At 44.9% G+C, this 24,668-nt stretch overlaps 1 protein-coding gene across 1 annotated transcript in view; it reads right to left on the reverse strand.

Moving 5' to 3' along the window:
* Positions 1-24,668, reverse strand: part of hmcn1 (hemicentin 1) — a gene marked incomplete at both ends in the record, with an annotated part of 177,189 nt that overhangs the window by 131,913 nt on the left and 20,608 nt on the right. Inside the window, 1 exon segment of the mRNA XM_084459084.1 lies at positions 15,325-15,547. Coding sequence (XP_084315210.1) covers positions 15,325-15,547 — 223 coding nt within the window.

Consider the following 24,668-nt stretch of genomic DNA (forward strand, 5'->3'; position numbering starts at 1 on the left):
CAAATGGAAGATAAATTGACTGAGTCACTTCCAAAAGGCTTTCTAGCCGAAACACGTCTGCGTTACCAACTGGACAAAATAAATGGAGAATGAGAATTTTTGTCTCTGTGCTCCATCAATCAACGTGAGCTGCTCTGTCTAAATACAGTATATTTCATTTTTGAGTCCAGCACCGTACTCTAAAAGGGTTTTTGAGAAGCGCGCCCTACCTCCAACCTACTGAATCATTTAAAATTCACCATTCAAATCAACACCTTTGGTGGACACCACAAATCGAAAGGAACAATTTTTCTTCTATGCCATCACCTTCAGAGGAGCTCTGTTTTCTGAACCACTCTTCTAGACTGGCTAATCTCTCCTTTCTCTCTGACTTCCAGAACCGCTAGATAATGTCCGAGGTTAAGCTGAGGGCTAGACTGGCATGCTTTCAACGAGCGCAGCTAAGCTTGTGATGGAAACTTATATCCACAAGAGAAGATAGAGTAGGAGAGAGACACAGACCACCCATTTGCTCTGGTTGAGCGGTTCACTCACTTTCACTTCACTGGGGCCATTTCCACTGGTTTGCAATAGTCACTCACAACATGCCCACACACACGCATATACACACACATATACACTTAGACGCACACACACACACACACATGCAAACACACACACACACACACGCACAGTACACGGTACAGTGGAGTGACAGTGTGATCTAGACTGACAGACCGGTACCACGTGTGCTCTGTCTTCACTCATCACAAGTAATACTGTACACAGCCTGTAGGTTGAGTTAGAGTTGTGGTTGTGAGTGTGTGTGTGTGTGTGCGCAGGCTGTTCACCGGGGGGGGGTCTGATCAGAGCCCCTCAGGATGTCCAGGGCTCCTCCAATCAGGGCTCTGCTTCCAGTCTGGCTGGATATGATTGGCTCTGAGAGGGGGGGGGGGGGGGGGGGGGCTCAGTGGGGGGCCTCAGAGGAGGGTCTTCACTATTCAGCCTGAGTGACGCTGACGTGTGTGTGTGTGTGTGTGTGTGTGTGTGTGTGTGTGTGTGTGTGTGTGTGTGTGATCGACAGGGTCCAATAAACCTGTCAGCCATGGTCGTTATTACGTCCAGCGTGGTCTCAACAGTGAGACAGCCACCAACCACACATGCTGAGCATGCTGGGAGAGGGGTGAGAGGGTGAATGTCCCTCTACACTACCCTTACTACGCCAACACTAGAATGCTATGACTGGCATTGCTCTGCTGTACTTTGTATGAAATACTGCCATTTCCATTGGAACTGCCATTAGTAACAGTCGTATTGTACTGATTCAATTTCCATTCCATTTAAAAGTGATGACTGACCGCTGAACGCTAACAGTGTCCAATAAACAATAGTTGGATCGGACACCTCAGCCACACAACGGCAATTGGCGAGAGTGTGATCCAACTGAAAAAAAACAGAATGAGCTGGAGTTGGACATCTGTGTGCGATTAACACTTAGCAGTCCAGTCCATGCAAGCATCAATAATCCTAAATGTATAATAGGGTATAATGGTTTGGGAGTGAATGGTGATTTCAGCACATTACGGCATAGCTGCTCTTAACCGTGAGTTTGAACATGGGTCGTGACGATGGGTGTCTCCGAATAGCTCTTTTGTTGGGAGTCACATAAACACGATCAGATGTTGGCAAGATACCGCGCTTCTCATCATAACATCAACAGGAGAAAAATATGACGTGTGGATGTGTGAAAGTGCATGAATGAGTACATGAAATAAGGCTGGCTGAAATTGAATGGAATGGGTAAGTTAAGGGACGAGGCGGTCTCTGTCTAATCCAGTCTGGATCATCTGGAAGAGACTGGCCAATAGGACTGGCTTCTGATAATAAAGGAAGGCATCGAGATGAACGTTAGAAGCCAAGTATGGACGACAACTAAATAAGCACACCTGCATAACATCTAGAATAGTGCACTAAACTTGGCCAATGCCCTTTAGAAGTTCCAGAGCAGGCGATGGCTAGATCAATGTGTAAATCTCCCTCATTCTTACTCATTCATACTGGTGCTTATCTGTAAGTAAGTAAGTAAGTAAGTAAGTAAGTAAGTAAGTAAGCTTTATTTAGATAGCGCTCTTCACAGCACGGATGCACAGAGTGCTTTACAGTAATAAATTAAAATGGCAATACACAACACGAGACAAAATTAAAACGACACAGAACAGAAAAAAACAACATTGCGAGCAGCAAGGCGTTATAGATGGCCGAAGGCCTGCCTGAACATGTGTGTCTTAAGAAGTTTTTTGAACATGAGTTCAGTGGATGGCTCTCTCAGGGCCTGGGGAAGAGCGTTCCAGAGTCTTGGCATCATCTAAAATCATCTAAAATCATCTAAAATCTGCATGTTCAGCCATATTTGGATGAATCTGTCGGAATGTGACTTGCAGAGACATTTGTATACATTCTAGACATTCTTAGTCTTCTTTGAAATTGTGTTTGTTATTTTATCTATCAATTCAAGATTTATCTATAAATATTATGTGGCAAGTGTAAATATTCATGTTTTTTTTTATGTATACTACATCCACGTGGGAGGAGAACATCTGTGTGTGAACTGTTTAAATGGGTCTGTCAATGAATATAGAATCGGTCTAGAATGTATATAAATGTCTCTGAAAGTCACATTCCGACAGATGCATCCAGATCTGATTTGACAGATAAGCAGCAGAGAACTGAGAGAGTCATTTGGCGTCTGTACCATTCTGTACCACTCTGGAATATGTAGAGTGGGTCGTATGCCCACCTCCCTTGTTCTCTGTAAAGCGCATTGTGTTGCTTCTGGGTATGAAATGCGCTATACAAATAAAGCTTTGATTGATTGATTGATTGATTGATTGATTGATGACACATTGATCTCTCTCTACTGCCAAAACCCTGACCTCTACGGTTCGATGGCCAGACCTCTGCACAACACAGTCTGGGCCAGTCTGTGTAAACAATGTTGGCAGCTGGGACAGATTATGACTGGGCACTCCTACTTAACCCCCCATGACTGGATGAGGGTGTTTGAAAAATGAAAACTGCTGCTTTGAGAATCTGCCCCAAACCCCTCTTTATCTCCCTCAAAGCCACTTTAGCCCTTTCGATACGACCACGTCACCGGCAACATTTTAAAAATATCTAACAAATATTTAATAATATAAAAAAAATATCTAACAAATCTAAAAAATTCCTCACTCCAACACTTGCTGAAAGCTGAGAAACTGCGCTTTCTAGTATTATAGAGAAAATCCAATTAATATTCAAAATGTTGTCACTGTACTTTCAGGGTTAAAATGGTTAAATCAGTGTTGTGGTATCTAGGTAAAGTCACAGTGTAGAAGGGCCCAAACATGGTGGCACTTTAGTAAAATGGTATAAGCATATGCTACTGTGCTATGGTCAAAGTGGCTGGTTGTTCAGTTCTGTCATTGTAGAGAAATGTAGAACAATATCATATTCCAAGGCACCTGATGAAAGACTTCTGTGCACAAATCTGCCTGCATTCTCTGTGTTCCGGTCAAACAACGGAGGGTTTTCTGTTCTCCGGACGCTCGTCCGGGGGTCTCGAGGAGGGATAGCCGTCAGCTGAACTGTTATGGTGCGTTCGTTTATAACTGGGAGGTGGCAAATTGCGACTCGCTACTAGGAATTATTAAATAAAACGCCGCGTGAACTCGCACTTCCTCGTCGCAAATTCGGATAGGTTTCTCAGCCCCCAGTTGCCGACTGACGTCAATATCATATCATAATCATATCATTCGCTTTAGCTCGAATGCACACAGGTCGGAGGTAGGTATTTTGCCACTTGCGACTTTCCAGCTCCGACCACAAACGAATGCACCATTACAGTAGATGCGAGGCCACTTCAGGCCAGTGTCCAACAGCTTTGGAAGATGGTAGGCCAATTCAGCAAAAAAGTCCTTAGTTGCTCATTGGACCGATCATTTTTCAAACAAGAAATCGCCGTTTCATGTTACGATGCCAGACCAAGAATCGGTCAACTCGGTGGAGTGGGCGGATTCAAAGGTCTGGACCCAGGCAAGCTCCACCTACTTAGGGGCAAACTTTGCTCAATCCATGCAAACGCACCTTTAGGTGGCACAGAAGTGCCAAAATCCCTGTTGCGCTCATCTTTGCGTATAATGTGAGTGCTAATGTGTCATTGTGTGCAAGGCCTCAGTCTTAATTTTCATCGGGTTTGCTTTAAAGTGACGGTAAATAACACCATACATTTAAACAGACTGTAGTCTGAACCCTTGGCCGCCATGTTCCGTAACATCCTTACCCACGATGCACTTCAGCTGATGCAGATGAGGAAGCTGCTCATTAACTCACATTGGCAACAAAATGGAGCAGGGTTGAATGAATAAGGGATGAATGGAGGGAGGGGAGAATAAGAGACCCCTGTAATGGCTTAGAGGATCAGTGTCTAGAGTGTAGCCTTACTTTAGACACCAAAGCCCTGCTTTGTCTGGGTAGACTACCAGCCTTTCCTACGGAAATGAACCCACAAATGTGTGTTACATCAACATATGGACTCTCTTCTTCTACACTCTACAAACGCTGATAATAACTCAATATGTTTCACCATACAGGGTGGATTTGAAGTTCCATTAGGTACAAAGGGAAAACTGGGTTGAGGCTTATGAAGCTTACCTAGAAATGCCTCACCATGCCTGGGGCATTATCTCTATGTTTTGGGGTATTATCCAGCAGAATGCTGCTAGTCTGTGTTTTGTGTCTGGTACAGAGGAAATGCCATCTGGGGTTTAGCCGTAGAGAGTCCTGCTACTCACACACATACACACATGAAACACACACACACACACACACAAGCACACCGTCAACACTAGTGCTGGGACGATTCGTCGACGTCGTTGACGTCATCGATTATGCAAATTCGTCGACGTGAAATGTATGCGTCGATGAAGTCGGTTCTAATGCATGGATGTAATGTGACAAGTTCAAAAGTACACGATGCTAACTGATGCTACACAATGCTCACTCTTTTTGTATAGTTTGCATCGCAGCGTCCTTTTGGACTTGACTTGGGTGAAGTACTCCCACACATTCTAAAGTCTAGGTCGTGCCTTTTTCTCCACTTCACCCTCATGTTGTCTGTTCTCAAGTCCTTTTTTCACTGGCGTTCAACACATCAGCTACCTAGTTAGCTAGTGCTACCTGTAAATACACGGGCCGCCACAGTAAATACTGGAGGCAGTTTCACTTCGATGCTGCCGCAACTGTTCATTTAAGACCGAGAAGAAGAAAGTATCAACAAGAAGCAACGTGGTTGTCAACCAGAGCAAGATCCTGGTGCGAAATAGGTACTATGGATGGTGTAGATTGTAGATAAGATAACCAATTAAGTGAATTATTGAAGGAATACTCTAGCTAGAGGCCAGAAGAGGAGCAGTAGCTACAGAAAGCAGAGATTCAAGGCATGACCGGAACAAATGACTAATCGTGACTAATCGAAAAAAATAATCGTTAGATTAGTCGATTACCAAAATAATCATTTATCCCAGCCCTAGTCAACACACACCACAAATCAGCTATCCGTACCCCATCCCAGCCCATCCCAGCCAGACCTCAGGAGCAGGGGTCACCCTTCCCAGCCAGACCTCAGGAGCAGGGGTCACCCTTCCCAGTCCATCCCAGCCAGACCTCAGGAGCAGGGGTCACCCATCCCAGCCAGACCTCAGGAGCAGGGGTCACCCTTCCCAGCCAGACCTCAGGAGCAGGGGTCACCCATCCCAGTCCATCCCAGCCAGACCTCAGGAGCTGACAGACTGACCTGCAGTTCCTCACCCTCATTACTGTCCACTTCAGGCACCATTGAGGCTCCACACAGCCCCCTTCTCTCCTCTCCTCTCCTCCCTCCATCTCTCCATCGCTCTCTCTCTTCTGCTCTGTCTGTCTTTTACGTCTCCGGTAGACGCGGTAGACGCTGACATGTCGTCTGAGTGGTGTTTTCTGCAGCCGTTGAGGAAATGTTTCAGCACAAAAGAGTAGACTCCCCTTGAGGAGAGCAAAGAGAAGAGAGGGAAAGAGAAAGAAAGAAAGAAAGAAAGAAAGAAAGAGAGAGAAAGAAAGAGAGAAAGAAAGAAAGAAAGAGAGAAAGAGAGAGAGAGAAAGAAAGAGAGAAAGAAAGAAAGTAAGAAAGAAAGAAAGAAAGAAAACCCTGCAGAGATCTGTAACTGCCTCAGCTGTTCCCCACACTAGCATATTTTGCATTACCCAACACACACACACACACACACACACACACACACACACACACAATACCCCACACACCCCTAAACCACTGAACGACTTTCAAACTCACTGCCAAGAGGAGAGAAACCACCACTTTGGCTTCGCAGGCTGAGCCGCAAGCAAAACAGGGTCTCTGTCATTCTGCACACGCAAGGCCCACTAGACTCACTACAGACTCACTACAGACTCACTACAGACTCACTAGACTCACTACAGACTCACTACAGACTCACTACAGACCCACTACACGCTCACTACAGACTCACTACAGACTCACTACAGACTCACTACAGGCTCACTACAGACTCACTACAGACTCACTAGACTCACTACAGACTCACTACAGACTCACTACAGACCCACTAGACTCACTATAGACTCACTACAGACTCACTACAGGCCCACTAGACTCACTACAGACTCACTAGACTCACTACAGGCCCACTAGACTCACTACAGACTCACTACAGACTCACTACAGACTCACTACAGGCCCACTAGACTCACTACAGACTCACTAGACTCACTACAGGCCCACTAGACTCACTACAGACTCACTACAGACTCACTACAGGCCCACTAGACTCACTACAGGCCCACTAGACTCACTAGACTCACTACAGACTCACTACAGACTCACTACAGGCCCACTAGACTCACTACAGACTCACTACAGACTCACTACAGACTCACTAGACCAGGGGTGGCCAACCAGTCAGAGACTAAGAGCCACAAAAATTACTGTGGTACCACCCAGAGCCACACCATATATACCAGCGTTTCTCAACCTTTTTTTCAGTCACCGCACCCTTCATAAGTACTTAAAATCCCAAGGCACCCCAGTCTAAAATAAGAAGAAAAACATTATTGTCCATTAAATATACATTTAAAGTTAATTTATTTAAAATGAATACATACACAAGATATTTTCTGACATATTTTGGACTGGGCTGGCTGGACTGGGCTGGGTTAGGCTGGGCTGGGCTGGGTTAGGCTGGGCTGGACTGGGTTAGACTGGGCTGGGTTAGGCTGGGCTGGACTGGGTTAGGCTGGATTGGACTGGGCTGGGTTGCGTTGGGCTGGACTGGGCTGAGATTTGAGGCTTTGAAATGTCCCAATGATGTCTGGCATATCAGACAGAATGGCTTACCATTACGTTCTATGAAGAAAAAATTACTCTCCCCACTCGGGTAAAAAATGTCCTGTGTTCGTCTTCATATTTTCTTTTAGCTGCGCATTTCTTTCCAGCCATTCTTTGGTTGTGTACAGTAGCCTAGGCTACGTTAGCTTCTGTCGTAAAAGAGAATGACCCACGCAAAGCAAATTATTTTGTTTACAATAGGTGCGTTTACATGACAAATATTTTTCAATCTGGTTGATTTCAAGCTGATTTCAGCTTGAGCGTATACATGGGATACAAAGTAAACTGGTTGGATGTTTACATGCGACAACGAAACAAATGTTTCGAACGCGCACGCAGCCGTGAGTGATTGCGTTACGATGGTTACAAACAGCTGACTACGGAACTGTCGAGCATGCCTTGATTAGTCAAGTCTTGAACATGCGCAAAATGAACGCAGAACGCAGCATCAATCCGTTTCAAGGTCTATACATGACGGACCAAACGGTTTCGAAAAGGTTTAAACTACCTCCTTGAAAGCGATTGGAATTTCAATCGGGTTGGGGCATTTCAGTCGGATTGAGGTGTTTATATGACATATTTTCAATCGGTTTGGTCTTCCAAACCTATTTGAAACCGATTCAAACTGTCCATGTAAACGCACCTAATAATTTTGTTACCAAGGTGATTTGCTACCTATATGATTGGTTTGAAGTGGTTCTCACGCGACTTCCTCACTAGCGAAACGAATCATGATTTTATGACAAATCTGCAATAAACTAAAATGGGCGGGAAGAAATGCACAGCGAAACTAGAGAGAGAGAAACGTTCTTATGGAATGAATGAATTTATTTTTTAATGAAAGGATGGAAGAGCCGCAAGCCAACTTTTGGGGGGGGATGGATGGAGGAGCCGCACATTGACGGGCAAAGAGCCGCATGCGGCTCGCGAGCCGCGGGTTGGCCACCCCTGCACTAGACTCACTACAGACTCACTACAGACTCACTACAGACCCACTAGACTCACTACAGACTCACTACAGGCTCACTAGACTCACTACAGACTCACTACAGACTCACTACAGACTCACTACAGGCCCACTAGACTCACTACAGGCTCACTAGACTCACTACAGGCTCACTACAGACTCACTACAGGCTCACTACAGACTCACTAGACTCACAACAGACCCACTAGACTCACTACAGACTCACTACAGACTCACTACAGACTCACTAGACTCACAACAGACCCACTAGACTCACTACAGACTCACTAGACTCACTACAGACTCACTAGACTCACTACAGACTCACTACAGACTCACTACACTCACTAGACTCACTAGACTCACTACAGACTCACTACAGACTCACTACAGACTCACTACAGGCCCACTAGACTCACTACAGGCTCACTACAGACTCACTACAGACTCACTACAGACTCACTACAGACTCACTAGACTCACTACAGACTCACTACAGACTCACTACAGACTCACTACAGGCCCACTAGACTCACTACAGGCCCACTAGACTCACTACAGACTCACTACAGACTCACTACAGACTCACTACAGGCCCACTAGACTCACTACAGGCTCACTACAGACTCACTACAGACTCACTACAGACTCCCTACAGACTCACTACAGACTCACTACAGACTCACTAGACTCACTACAGACTCACTAGACTCACTACAGACTCACTACAGACTCACTAGACTCACTACAGACTCACTAGACTCACTACAGACTCACTACAGACTCACTAGACTCACTACAGACTCACTACAGACTCACTACAGGCCCACTAGACTCACTACAGACTCACTACAGACTCACTACAGGCCCACTAGACTCACTACAGACTCACTACAGACTCACTACAGACTCACTACCGGCCCACTAGACTCACTACAGACTCACTACAGACTCACTAGACTCACTACAGACTCACTACAGACTCAGTACAGGCTCACTACAGACTCACTACAGACTCACTACAGACATGTTTTGACTAAACTGTACATGAGCAGCTTACAAGGAGAATAAAAAAAAAAGTGCTTCTCAAAAAACGCCAACATGAGGTCACGTCATCCCAAACCATGGGAATATTCACCTTTGGCACAAGTTTCTACTCAGAAGTAAATCTAATATGTTCCAAATGAGTTTTCCAGGTTCTGAAAAACAATAAAATCAAATGAATCTAGGCAAAATAACCTTCATAAATAGCGTCTAGACATTCATCTTTTTTGTTAAGAGGTTTTAATGCGACTGTAAAAGTGCTGAGTTGGGGGTCTATACTCAGAGACGAAGTCAGGAGTTCCTGCTGGTCATTATGGCTAATAAGGCTTCTTGCATGCTGACTGGCAAACCCTACAGTTCAGATGTTTGGGAGAAAATAGTATTTGACAGCAATCAAACTGTAACTGGAACAATTCCTCTAGTCTGAGAGCCATGAAGTGCCTACTGGAATTCATTCACGTGTTCTTGTCATTCATACTCTCTCACCAGCCACCAAAGACAACCAGCAAAACATCCCTTTATACAACATGTTTCATAAACACACTAGAGGCTAGAGGTCGAAGGGCAAAGGTTAGACTCCTCTGAGGTCATGTTCAACTGCGATTCGCGTTCAGTTTCACCTCGTCTCTTCTAAATCATACATCATCACAGTTGTTTGTGCCAAAGGTTGACATATAAAACACTTAACAGTCCAACATGACATGAATTAATTTGTACTACAATTAAAATGATGGAACTGAAGCTAAGCCTGATTACAAATTGACTATTTTTCTCCCTTCCAACTCAAACACTACACAGAGCTGGGAATGATTTCTCATCCTGGGTCCAACAGTGTAATCAACCAGTAATCTGCTTCCTCTAAGCAGAGTTTCACTGTGTAAATGTCCGACTTTAATACTATATATCTATTTTCTCCTTCGCTCAAATCCTTCTATTCTAAATCACTAGCAGACGCATTCGACCCTCCTCCTCCTCTCTCCTCCATCCCCCCATCTCAAACCCTCCTCCTCCTCTCTCCTCCATCCCCCCATCTCAAACCCTCCTCCTCTCTCTCCTCCATCTCAAACCCTCCTCCTCTCTCTCCTCCATCCCCCCATCTCAAACCCTCCTCCTCCTCTCTCCTCCATCCCCCCATCTCAAACCCTCCTCCTCCCTCTCCTCCATCTCAAACCCTCCTCCTCTCTCTCCTCCATCCCCCCATCTCAAACCCTCCTTCTCCCTCTCCTCCATCCCCCCATCTCAAACCCTCCTCCTCTCTCTCCTCCATCCCCCCATCTCAAACCCTCCTTCTCCCTCTCCTCCATCCCCCCATCTCAAACCCTCCTCCTCCTCTCTCCTCCATCCCCCCATCTCAAACCCTCCTCCTCCCTCTCCTCCATCTCAAACCCTCCTCCTCTCTCTCCTCCATCTCAAACCCTCCTCCTCTCTCTCCTCCATCCCCCCATCTCAAACCCTCCTTCTCCCTCTCCTCCATCCCCCCATCTCAAACCCTCCTTCTCCCTCTCCTCCATCCCCCCATCTCAAACCCTCCTCCTCTCTCCTCCATCCCCCCCCATCTCAAACCCTCCTCTCTCTCCTCCATCCTCCCATCTCACACCCTCCTTCTCTTTCTCCTCCATCCCCCCATCTCAAACCCTCCTTCTCTCTCTCCTCCATCCCCCCATCTCAAACCCTCCTCCTCCCTCTCCTCCACCCCCCCCCATCTCAAACCCTCCTCCTCCCTCTCCTCCATCCCCCCATCTCAAACCCTCCTCTCTCTCCTCCATCCCCCCATCTCAAACCCTCCTCCTCCCTCTCCTCCATCCCCCCCCATCTCAAACCCTCCTCTCTCTCCTCCATCCCCCCATCTCAAATCCTCCTCCTCCCTCTCCTCCATCCCCCCCAATCTCAAACCCTCCTCTCTCTCCTCCATCCTCCCATCTCACACCCTCCTTCTTTCTCCTCCATCCCCCCATCTCAAACCCTCCTCCTCCCTCTCCTCCATCCCCCCCCATCTCAAACCCTCCTCTCTCTCCTCCATCCCCCCATCTCAAACCCTCCTCCTCCCTCTCCTCCATCCCCCCATCTCAAACCCTTTTCTCTTGGCATCGCCGCCGTGTGAGGTTCATGTCTTAGTTTTTCAGACGGTCACCTGAGGGATGCTGTGACCTTATCATCTGTGCCGGTCACCAGGGGTATATCTCATTATCCAATCATAACAAGGCTAGGGGCTCAGCCGGTGCCGTCGCCAGACCCTGGGGTCACAACCAGGACAGAGGAACTCTGGAACCCTGGGAGGAGCGCTCAGCACTGCAACTCAATTTGGCAGAAACAACCGTGAAGGTGTTCGGCTTCGACTGTGGAAAATCCGGCTTGGTCATTGCATCCAGTCCTACGTCTTTAAAGTCGCACTGAAATGAAAAAAGCATTCTGTCCCATTTTGGTTCACATACTTGGTCATAGTGTTCACCTATTCAACAATGTATGACAAAAAAATTACAAAATTCTACTTTTGTTGTAATCTTATATCAAAGTATATAATTTCTTACTTCCTGGAAAACGGTAGGTCACGTGCAATGATGACAACAGGTACCTTAGATTTTAGGCCAATAATCTCACGCCATCCACCCGTCAATCAACGCTATCCTTCTATCGAATCTGTCTAAAGTTCTTAAAACCCGTCCACTTGTCAATGTTCCAATCAAATTCCTCTTAACATACGTCCCACCCTCATAGCTTGTTTACGTCGGAAATACGTCAAACTACTGAAGTTAGATGATCTCAAACGTCCGTTTCAGTGCGACTTTAAATGTAAAAGGCTATAGCCTAAGTAATGTTTATATAGGGACACATTTTTGGACGTGCTAAGCTCTAAAAACAAACAAACAACGTAAATAAAAACATCTGAGATCAAAACCTAAGAGGGGTCATCTTTCCAAGTGCTGCCCGACAAGCCCTAAGTTACGCAAAGCCTTCCAAGATGAAAGCCCAGGGTAAACTACAAACTACAAAGTAAACGGGTTTGAAAACTATTGCTCTTGCGACACCTGAGGCATGTCGACAAAGGGAGTACCAGCCAGCGAACGGTCCTAAAAACGGAAGGCTTTTTCAATATCCCAGGCGCGTCATTACAGTGATGAGAAGGTGGAGGTCGATTGTCCTCTGCCACGCTCCTCACTCCCCTTCTAAACCTCCAGTCCTCCCCACCCACACTTTGGAAATTCCTGCCTAATAACATCATCTTTGACTCTGTCCAGCAAAAAGCAGTACCCTTGTAATCTCACATGGGTGGGGCGCTCCAGATTTCACACACAGAACGCTCCAAAAGTAGTTAAAACAGCAAGAACTAGAGGGGCTTGTCATCTTTTATCTTGTTATCAACAGCTAACTAGTAGCTCTAGCCTTTGTTAGCAAACAAGTTGATAACAACGCACAAGTGGCATTGTGCGCACAAAACACCATAATCAGCAATAGCTTTAGCAGCTTGTTTGTCGCTCTCTACATTGCAGCCAGTAGTCTCGTCCGGCGCAAGGCGAAATTCAAATATTGCCGATTTAAATAATAACACTGCTGCAGCATCCTCCTCCATCCGCCGGGTGGATAAAAATCATCCACAGAGCAGCGCTGTTTACGAGACAACGTGTGTGCAAGAACAGAATGTCAGCAGGGAAAGTGCAGGAGGTAATACAACGGGGATCTCACTGGCCAATGGAAACTAGTTTGGGGGGCCAACTGGACCCGTCAGCCTAATTTCCAGCTCCCGTTGAGTGGCTATCTCCCATGTCACCGTAAACGGAGTCTTATTGGCATTCCAAGTGGAAGGGGAAATCTCAAGTGGTGATGCTGCAATGATCCAGCCCTTCTGTATGACTGTCAGTGTTCTAGCGGTGGCGAGGGCTCCCATTTCAAGGCTATATAAACACAACCCTTGCACCTCAGTAAAATGACTTGAGAGGTATGCTCCTCTCTCTCTCTCCCTCTCTATTTCTCTCTCTCTCTCTCTCTCTCTGCAGGATGGAGTGAAGGGTGGTGGGGGGGGCGGGGGGGGGGGGGGCTTCCTGAGTACTCCTCCTCCCACACAAGCCTGACCCCAATATCCCAACATCCCCTACCACAGAGCATGCATGAAAACATACCACAAACACACACACATACACACACAGAAAATATATGCAGCTACACACACGTGTGTACACACATTCACGTACACACACAAGCACGCGCACGCACACACACACACACACACATACACACACAAGCACACACACACACACATCCAGTGCATGTTTACTGAGTGAGGCTGCAGTGTAAACAGCGGGGGTCACTGGCCTGCGACTCAAAGGCCGCCAAGTCAAACAGGAGGTGCTTCCCTTATATATATATATATATATATATATATATATATATATATATATATATATACCCTGGATACATATCACACTAGAGAAACCCCACACCCAAACACATATCACACTAGAGAAACCCCACACCCAAACACATATCACACTAGAGAAAGCACTGATGGCCACTGTGGAGGCTTGAGGCTGAGATGAGGCTGTTCCAGGCTGGGGGTGTCACAAAGCACATCCTGGCATTCTCATAAAGGTTTAAAGGCACAAGTCACTGAACTGTGGGAATTAATTGGCACTGAAGAATCTTTGTCAACCACATTGTCAACAAACAAGGATTACTTCTTAATCTTTTACCCACACTGCATTATGAGCAAAGGTTTACTTTATTCTCAAAGTAGTAATTCAATCTGTTTTACCACGCATTCACTCACTTTGAACTATTTATTTTTCTTGGCACTGACCAAAAGACATGTGAGCCAAGATTGAGCCGTTATACAAAAATGCTTAAATAATTTGTCATGCTGAATTTTAGTACAGCACGCACATCTGGAATACTGATCTTTGTAGCCACAGATCAGTTCTTTCTCTTTTCTCTCTCTCCCCCACCTTCTCTCTCTCTCTCTCTCTCTCTCCGCTAGCTCACTCTGTTACAAAGCAATTGGTTAAGATACAGTGTGACGCTCTGAAACAGCAACCAGACGCTGTGTCTTGGAGAGGCATTTCAAAGCGCTTGGACGAGGGAGCGAATGGAAATGCATTTAGCTCAGGGGACTCAGAGGAAAGCCCTTGGTTTGACATTGGGTCAGTGTATTAAGGGTCAAGGAGACGTTTCTCTCTCTCGTCTCATCTTACTAAGGGCCCCTTTTTGCTAGAGCGCACAGCTCTCCAAAAGCATCTTCTTGCGCTCCGGGCTGTATTACGCGTTGTTGACCAAGCGAGTCCGCCGACACCTCCTCTTCTCACCTCCACCCCAGTACACAAACCACTATGTGGCTTTTGTTTACGTTCCACGAAGAGTGAGTGAACCTCCTTCTCTAAGGATCGTAATTACAGACTCGTACCTTTGGGCTTTTTGCCAAATGTATAGCATATCTTGTGAATTTTCATGTTTCAAGATGTTGACGACAACAAGAGCTTACGTGACATTATGCAATTTGATGAATAGGCTAGTGCGATTAAATCTCTAGAGGCCAGACAAGTCGTTAATTGGAGGGCACAATTAAGGCGTGATAAAAAGGGATAACAAATATCAACATCAGCACTCCAAGCTATAGCCCCACACTAACTCAAACGGAATGCTAATAACAGTGGCAGGCAGTGAGGGAACATCTGTGTCGGATGGATTGTGATGTCGCCTGAGCTTGAGGTGTCAGGACATTGGGAGGCCAGAGTGTGAGTAAACTATTAGATTTCTCACGTTGCTGTGTGTTTTGTTCCGAAGCAGGTCCGATACACAACATCTGGACCCATCCACACGACGTCAGACTCAATCAGATATCGATACGCTTTCACATGTTCAAAAAAAAGTGATCTTAAAACCAATTCGCATGTTGTTTATACATTCTTACCTGGATCGTGGAAGGGGACCAGGGCAAAGTTATACAACGGTCTGTTTGGTCTGCTCAGGGACGTTTCCAAAATCTTGGATGCCCCCTCAATAACCTGCACCAGATCATCGTACATGGAGCCGGTCACATCAAAGACGAACGCCAATGTGGATGCTCCCTCCGGGATCTGCTCCTTTGCACCCACGGTCTCTGTGTCCTGTCCAAATGACAAAACGACCAAAACCTGCACAAGAAACAAACACACAAGTCTGGTGCCCATTTTCAGACCGAAAAGGTCTACGCGAACTAAGTTTGTCTGTCTTCTCCAATGAACCTCAGGATGAATCTGGAAGTAAAGGGAGAGACATTGGCTCTCTAAAACCGTGACAAAATAGTAATAAAGTTGTGTTCTTTCTTGAAAGAGCGGTCGAAAAGAGAAAAGGACAACGATTTCCCCGACGATGTCGAAGATGCTGAAACTCTTCACGCGTCCTCAACTTCTTCTGACTCAATGCGCGTAATACCGGACCGCGCTTCTCTCCACGCTCCTGCTTCTCTCCACGCTCTGGGAGTCATGAGGGAGCTGCCTGGTCAGGAGCTCTGGTTTCAGCTCTGAGACCTCTTCTACAAGCCCAGGACAAGAAAGGCTAATGGCAAATTGACCCAGTACAAAATAGCTGCACTCTGATTGGACGGCAGAATTTAAGGACAACGAGGGATGTCGTGCGTAAAGCTCCTGGTTGTTCTGTATGGTGCATAAGCCATGGGGAATACAGACATTTCTAATACGTCGCATAATACGTTGTTAGTTAATAAGAACGTTCAGATCATCTATAATAAGCATACATGCAGAGGGAATAAACATAATTAATTAATTAATTAATCTATAAATCAATCAATTAATTTATTGATAATTATCAATCGCACAGTCATAGATATAGGCGTAACAAACACATTTTTCCTTAGTAAATTTGAGTCTATACGTATGTTATTACGCCAATAGATGATAATAGACTGCCTGTCGAAACTCTGGCACCATCTAGAGGTAAAACGCATTCTGTTAAGCAAAACATTTGGACTCTCATTAAACAATGATCCAAAGAGCACACTGGAGCACATGGAGAAACACTGTCCGGAGTCTTAAAATCCACACAACCTTTAATCCAGATCCTGAAAGAAGAGGGGTCTGGAATCAATCAATCAATCAATCAATCAATCAATCAATCAAAGCTTTATTTGTATAGCGCATTTCATACCCAGAGGCAACACAATGCGCTTTACAGAGAACAAGGGAGGTGGGCATATGACCCACCCCTACATATTCCAGAGGGAAGCAAAAAAACAGTAATCACCCGGGGGCCAGATAAGTGAGCTGTAAAAATTCTTCCCTGACCCCTCTCAACAAGGCGATGGAGCAAGCTCCAGGAGTATGTTTGTCTACCGGCTAAGAACATTTATAAAGCAATAAATTACATTAAATTACATTTCAGAGTAAGAGAGGCTAAAAGCATCATAGGAGAGAGAACATTCTACGGACATGCTACGACATCCACAGCAGACACGGGGGAATGGACAGTAACCAGGGAGGATGGGAGACAACAGGCCAGAACATGAAGAGAACTAGTTTTTCACTATATGAAAATGTTGAAAAATGTTTTCCATGCATAAACTTAAATTTGTCTTGACACTGCTTTTTAGAATGGAGGTCAGCCATTAGCCACAAATTCCACAGGTAATGTCCACCCTGTTTTCCCCCAAACAAGGCCAAACAACTCATATTACCTGACCTGTAGAGTTGTCCAGTAATCCTGGACTGAATAGTAGTCTGACCCCTGTCTTTGTATGGTACAAAGCAATGACTCTGTGGTTTTAAGATGCTTACTGGGCCTAAAGCTTCTTCTAGAAAGAGATATTCAGTGGAGTCTTAGACAGGGATGTAGTCCAGGAAGAGGCTTAGCCAGTACAGGGACTGCCCTAGTGAGTCTGCAGTCTCAAGCTGTGTTCGGAATCGCTCCCTATTCACTATATAGTGCACTATATAGGGCGTCAGCCATTTTGTTTGTAGTGTCCGAATTCTCCACGGAATTTTCGTTCCCTATATAGTCCACTATTTATTACCCACAATTCACCTTGATTTGCAGGGAACAGTGCATGTACCCTACATTTTCTCCGTTCCCTAGGTAGTTCACTACATGGTGAACCCTATATAGGGAATAGGGAGTGAGGGAACGAGGGAGCGATTCCGAACACAGCTTCAGTCAGACACGCAGCCACATACTGTAGGTGCCCTACAGCCAGACCCACGTCATAACATTGTAGTTACTTAGTCAAGTAGCCTATTATTATAGTTAGTTATACACTATGCATTTGATACACACATATAGGCTATGTATGTGGAAATACATAGCCTATATTCTTATTAGTTTCTTTCATACAGCCGGAGACCTATTGCTTTAGTTTACTTCACATCTTGCATCTCTCCCTGTGTTCGCAAAGGTTTTCTCCCAAATAACCCAATACAAACCAGGCCAGGTCAAGCCCGGCTTATGTGTGTGGCTGGCTCTTTTCAGGACTGGTAAGACGGAAGCTAGTCATGCCACTGAAATAGCTGTGAATTGAAATTACATGAAATTATGTCTGATAAATTTAGATGGTTCTTGTCGCCTGGACGCATCGGTTCCATTGCTTCCAATGCTAATCCAGCACAATAAGAGCGGGATAGCCAGTTAGCTCATGGGCTCACAACAACTAGCAGCAGCTTCTATAACATTAATGGTAGCGGTCAGTGGCTAAAGCAGTTAAACTGATGATTCCTGTAACAGCTAGTTTGCTGCAATTGGTTCAACTTCTGTTTCTGGACAAAGGTAAGGGATAAAAAGATTGGAGTGAAAGGATGAACGTGTGGAGGTTTGGGGTATAGTCCCATAAAGTCATCCCCACCAGGGCCTTGAACACCGGTCTCCCGGGTGGGAGTCCTATGCTTTCACTGCTACTCTACTTGTGCACTCAGTTGGCAAAATGTCTTCTCACTTTTTACCCCATTTGTGGTGTCTTTATTCCTAGGTCAATGAAGACCTGTCAACACTGCAAACCAATCCTGAAGATTTTGTCCAGATGTAGTCTTCAAAGCAACACTGTCTATATATACATTACCTGTTTTTTTTTTTTTTTTTTTTTTTTACTTCTATGCACATTTACATGTCTCTCTTCTTTACAAAGATGGTCACAACCACAACCAGTCCTGAGAGCACATGCAAAATTACAACTTATGGCTACTTTTAATGTGTATGTCTGTGTGTTTAAAAGCATATAGTAAACCTTTCAGTCATGACTTGTGTATTACCTATTCTGTTCAGCACTATGTTTAGAATTATTCAACTGTGATATTATTACGATTGGGCTTTCAGGTCTGCCTACACTTAGCTTACTTAGCTAAGAACCATTTTACTTACAATTTACTTCTAAGGGCCAATACTTAACTGTACTTTAATATGTTCATATCAATATGATATCAAGATCATATATATACAGTAAAAGCAGGCATATTAACACTTTATTATTTACAAACAACATTGCTACCTGCTGACTCAATCAAGTACAGTATATCTCACATCAATGTTTAATTATTCTACAAATCCATATTCTACAAGGTCTATGGACTGGCTCACTTTACAGACCCCCTTTATGTCCTCTGACTTGGGTAAAGCTGCCTTTTCTGCACTGGCTCCAAGTTCTTGGAACCAGCTCCAAGATTATTTTTGTTTTTTAAATAGTCAAGGCAAGGCAAGGCAAGGCAAGTTTATTTATATAGCACATTTCAGCCACAGGGCAATTCAAGGTGCTTTACATGAGACATTAAAAGCATTAAAACAAAAAGCAAGACATTAAAGACATTTAAAACAAAAGGCAGGACAAATTAAAAGCATTAAAACAAAAAGCAAGTCATTATAGACATTTAAACAAAAAGCAGGACAAATAGAATACAGGAATAAAAGTTACAGTGCAGTATACTGATAAACTTAGCTCCTCTTAGAAAGCAGTGGCAAAAAGAAAAGTCTTCAGGCTTGTTTTAAAAGAACCAAGAGTTGCAGCAGACCTGCAGTTTTCTGGAAGTTTGTTCCAGATATGTGGAGCATAAAAACTGAATGCTGCTTCTCCATGTTTTGTTTAGTCACACTGAATATGGTCTCTTTAGAAGTATGGTAAATCTGATTCTGAGAAGTCCCTTTCGCTCACCCGTTAGACTCCTCGGTCTGTGTTTCAAGATGGGTCGGGTGGGTCACCGACATCGCCGCTGACCCCTGGCGGCCACGATTCTTTTTTGGTACTCTCTCTTCAAAGTCAAATTACATTTTAGACCATGACAAGATTTGAGTTCCTGGGATGACTTTAAATCAACCTTAGATATTTTTGAGGTAGAGGGTATAGGACAGGCTAGGAGCAGTCACACCATGTGACCTGTATTTCTGACGTGTCAGGCGAACACGGTTACTAGTGTGGGTAGTGATGGTCCTTCTATTACTAGTGATCACCGCATTGTTTTGGGCTCAGGTTATTCTGTTGCTATAAGAAATTATGGGCAGAACGGCCCACGTACAGTGAAAGGGTTTTCTATCTCTCTCCCTTTCTTTTTCCCCTCGTATCGAAAACTTAGTTCAGTCCATAACTCACACACACACAAACCCACACTCACACATACACACCCTCATGCACGTACACACACACAGCCACCACACACTCATATACACACTCATGCACACATACCCACTCATACAAACACACACCACACACCCATACACACACACACCCATTCATACAAACACACACTCACACCCACCCACACACGTCACTCATACACACTCACACACACACACACACACACGCACTCACACACGTCACTCATACAAACACACACTCACACCACACACCCACACTCATACCCACCCACACACGCACACACACACACACCCACACCATACAGTACACGCACACCCCCACACACTCACTCATACAAACAGACACTCACTCATACAAACACACACACGCCCACCCACACACGCACACACACACACACACTCCCACACACTCACTCATACAAACACACACTCGTACAAACACACAATCACACCCACACGCACACACACACGCACACCCACACACGTACATCCTCACATACTATGGGGGGTGAAATGTGCCATTTCTTACCGCACGGAGCGAACTGGGCTGCATACGGAGCTGACAAACATACACCATGTACGTGAGTGAAATCCATTCGACTCCCATTGTATTTGATAGGAAGACTGATGGGACTCAAAACTTTTTGTCCTAGCGACGGCGGCGGCCTGAAGTAAGTCAGCAATGTGTGCATTGGTCGCAGCATTCGCGTAGCTCACGTAATTATGGCCCGTGTGTATGGGGGGTGGAAAGTGCCACTTATTTGCTAACTGAGCAGACACACGTGACGAGCGTCCCCCGTGACCACGTGTGCTATTCGCTAACGTAGCTAACCCAGCAACTGCTCGTCAGGGCCGTCGGTACCTGAGCACGTGTGCTATTCGCTACCTAGCTAACTGAGTAAACACACGTGATGAACGTCGTTGCCGTCAGTCAACGTGACTATTAGGACTCTGGTCACCATAGGTAGGTAACCTGCTAGTTATCTTCTTGGCTACCATACAGCTGATGTTATCATTTCTGCTTTGGCTCATTTAAGATTGTAGCTATCATCTTATTGCTAGTCCCTATCCAGTAAGGTCATTGATATGATAACTTAGATTAGACTATTTAAATTATAGCAGGCTACTAACAGCTAACCTGGTTAATCCATGTGATAATTCCTTTTCTATTGTTCTTATTGTGTGTCACTGATGAAATAAGTCATCTTATTTTATTCTTGCCGCCGTCAATTGACTTATCTTATGTTCTCTAGCGAGCTAAGTGATAGTAGCTAACTATTTCTAAGGCTATTAATGTCAACATCTGCTTATCTGTGGTCACTGGTGTTAGTTAGATTTCATATTTCGAACAGGGCGGGTAGCCTCCTTACTGGCTAATCTAGTGAATAAGGATTGCTAAAATATTGAACATGGCTGGGGTGACCTTTATATAAGGATGTTCTGTGAGGTATTCCAGGAAGTGGCTTTAGTTCTTCTAACCTTGAGATTTAATTCTCTCACACTAGTTTTCACTGAACCAGCTTTCTGGAATACCCCTGTTTGTATTGTTATTAATAGCTATGTCATGACATAAATATTTTGTGCTTAGCTTACTCCACAACATCTTATTTGAAAACTGTTATGAAATCTATTACTTTCTTCACTCTTGAATGCAATAAGAGAAATACATGCCGTTGCACATAATGGCCACACGGTGGCAGTCTAACAACAGTAATCTGCTACCTACAGGCAAGTTAACGTTAGATCACTATTTTTGTGTGTTGGCTGTAAGCCGACACACCAAGGAGAGGGAATCCTTTTTGTCTGTGCTTCTTTCTTTCTTTCTGTCATGTTGTTGACCTGCAATTCCATTGCTGCTACCACAAGAGGCAGTAGTCCCAGAACATCAAAAACAAAAGACTCCACAGAATTCCCAGGTCAGCGGTGGCCGAGTGGATAGTGCGCTGCCTGCGAAGGCTGTGAGTTTGATCCTTGGTGTGGACATACCAAGGTACCATGACAAATTTTGTCACTGGATGTTGTAGAAGTTATGTAACGAGCGTGGGTCATATTTGTTAATTATAGACCCTTTTACAGCCTAGTCAGCAGAAGTAGCCTATGCGCGCGCATTCTTGAAACCGTAGCAGAGGAAGACAGACGAAATCGCCATTATTAAGCGCACGGACTGGACTGAGGAAATCATCCGAAATGCATTTGCGGTGCCCATTTTATATCAGGTAAGTTATTTTGACTACCTGGTTTCACTACAGTAGCAGAGGAAGACAGACGAAATTGCCATTATTAAGCGTACGGACTGGACTGAGGAAATCATCAGAAATGCCTGCTTTTGTGGTGCCCATTTTATATCAGGTAAGTTATTTTGACTACCTGGTTTCACTGGAATGTCTGGTTGAAATGTAGCCCTTCTCAGTCCCGTTGTCAACAGTCCTTTGCTGGTCCATTCACTTTTCCGTCAAAATAAATCGGTGTCGGCCTAGTTAAGAGAGGCGCTCATATTTAGCCTACAAGTGTCAGATAAACATGAAACTTCACTTACCTAAGCAAAAGGGTCTATTTTAACAAATGCTGGGTTGAAGCTTCAAAGCATTGCCACCACAAAAATAAAATAAAAAAATAATTTCACTCGGACAGAACGCGTCTAAATAAGTTATTTATTGGTAGCGCCGAGGCTTCGAAACCCAGCATTTGTGAAAATAGACTGAGGTAAGTGAAGTTTCATGTTTATCTGACACTTGTAAATATGAGCGCCTCTCCTAACTAGGCCGACACCGATTTATTTTGACGGAAAAGTGAATGGACCAGCAAAGGACTGTTGTCTGGCATGAGCGAGCAGAATGCGACAACGGGACTGAGAAGGGCTAGTTTAAATGTAGAGTAATATCTGAAATAAACAGTAACCCATAACCTGGCTGCACACTAAGCTAAAGCTAAGTTCAGGAAATGAAGCCCAATGATATAGCTAACGTTAGCTAGTGTTAGCTACCTAACTCAAGGCCCGAGGAGTTGGAGATACTGTGCACGTTCTCTCAAAGTGCTTTAGCTAAGGTTAGCTACTACAAGCTAGCTAGTCCTCGTCACCAACACTTGCCTCACAACGTACGTAGCAAAACTATTCACACAGCAAGCAACGTCAGCTGACTGGGACTGTCTCGAGTAGAACAACCAGTGTTGTGAAATACATTTAACAACTGGTCAGTTGATATGTTGCAGAGCAATCGAGCAGGGCAGTATCATTAGGGCTAGGTTAGGTAGCTAGCAAAGTCAACTTGCTCAGCTGGTTGACCTAAATGCGTCCTCTATTCTGCCATATCGCTTCATTTTCATCCGTGTCATCATTGGTAGTGCTCCGTCGTAATACCTTTCACACCCCCTACAGTCCTCATGAAAATACAGTCCTCGTTACGGTCCGTTGACACCGGTCTTACTAGCTCGTTATTCACTTAACATTGTAGGCCAGGTAAAATGATTCTAGCTTACGGAAGTCAAGACCAAATCAAATCAAGACCAAATCAAGACCTGGAGCGGTGGGCTAATACGCCTAGTAGCCTAGTAGGCTAGTAGCCTAAACACTGATTGGGGGGGGTTGGGGGGCATTGGGAGTAACAATGTCGGAGAAGACCCTGTGCAAGACCCCACGGTACGCTACTGCATTATAGACAGACAGTCCTCATTACAATAGGAGTAGGACACTTCAAATCCTATAGTAATTCATTTTTGTATAGGATGTGATGCACCAGTCGCTCTACGCCTGTGTGGTTTATTATCAGTATCAGTATTATCAGTCAGACTGTTGACTGGCACAGCTTTAGGTGGCGATGGAGAAATGAGCTTAATGTATTGATGCTTTTTTGTGCGTGGCTGTAAGCCAGCGCACCTAGTATAGCGTTCATTCGGTCATCACTCCCTCCCTCCGTTACTGCGGACAATGTTGGCCTGCATTTCTCTGTTGGCACCACAAGAGGCAAGTCCCAGCACACCAAAATCAAGAAGGACACCAAAATCAACCCGCCGATCTCCACTGCACAAGTAGAGTAGTGGTGAGAGCATTGGATTCCCACCCAGGAGACCAGGGTTCCTGGTGGGGATGACTTTATGTTATCATCAGTGTAACTGCTTTAGCCACTGACCACTACTATTAATGTTATGGAAGCTGCTGCTAATTGTTGTGAGCTCATGAGCTAACTGGCTATCCCGCTGTTATTGTGCTGGATTAGCATTGGAAGCATGTGTTATATGATCTTTAGAAACGTCTTTCGAAACGAAATAGCTTCCTCACTTGCTCCAGCACGCATGCGCACAGCGCGCTGGAGCAACGATTGCGCGCTGTGCGAGGAAGCTATTTCGTTTCGAAAGATCATATTACAGAGGCATGTGAAAAAACACCACAGGATTATGCTCTATGTAAGCACAACTAGCGATTCATGAAGACAGATTGATGAAAACAACCGTTTCGGGGCAGAAAATAGATTTTTATAAACTGCATTCTAAGTGCCCCGACCACCGACATTACATGGATATACTGGCTCGTGCTGGATTTTAAATTTCTTCTACAGGCCTCCGAACTACACCAAAGTGATCTCGGTGAGTCAAACGTCTTATAATATGTCGTAAATAAGGTCCAGGTTGTCAAAAACGAGCATTGTCCTTTAAAGCCCTGCTCAACAGGAAAAAGAGGGCCTTCATGACTGA

The sequence above is a fragment of the Borostomias antarcticus genome (assembly GCF_949987555.1).
Source record: "Borostomias antarcticus genome assembly, chromosome: 26".
NCBI lineage: Eukaryota > Metazoa > Chordata > Actinopteri > Stomiiformes > Stomiidae > Borostomias > Borostomias antarcticus.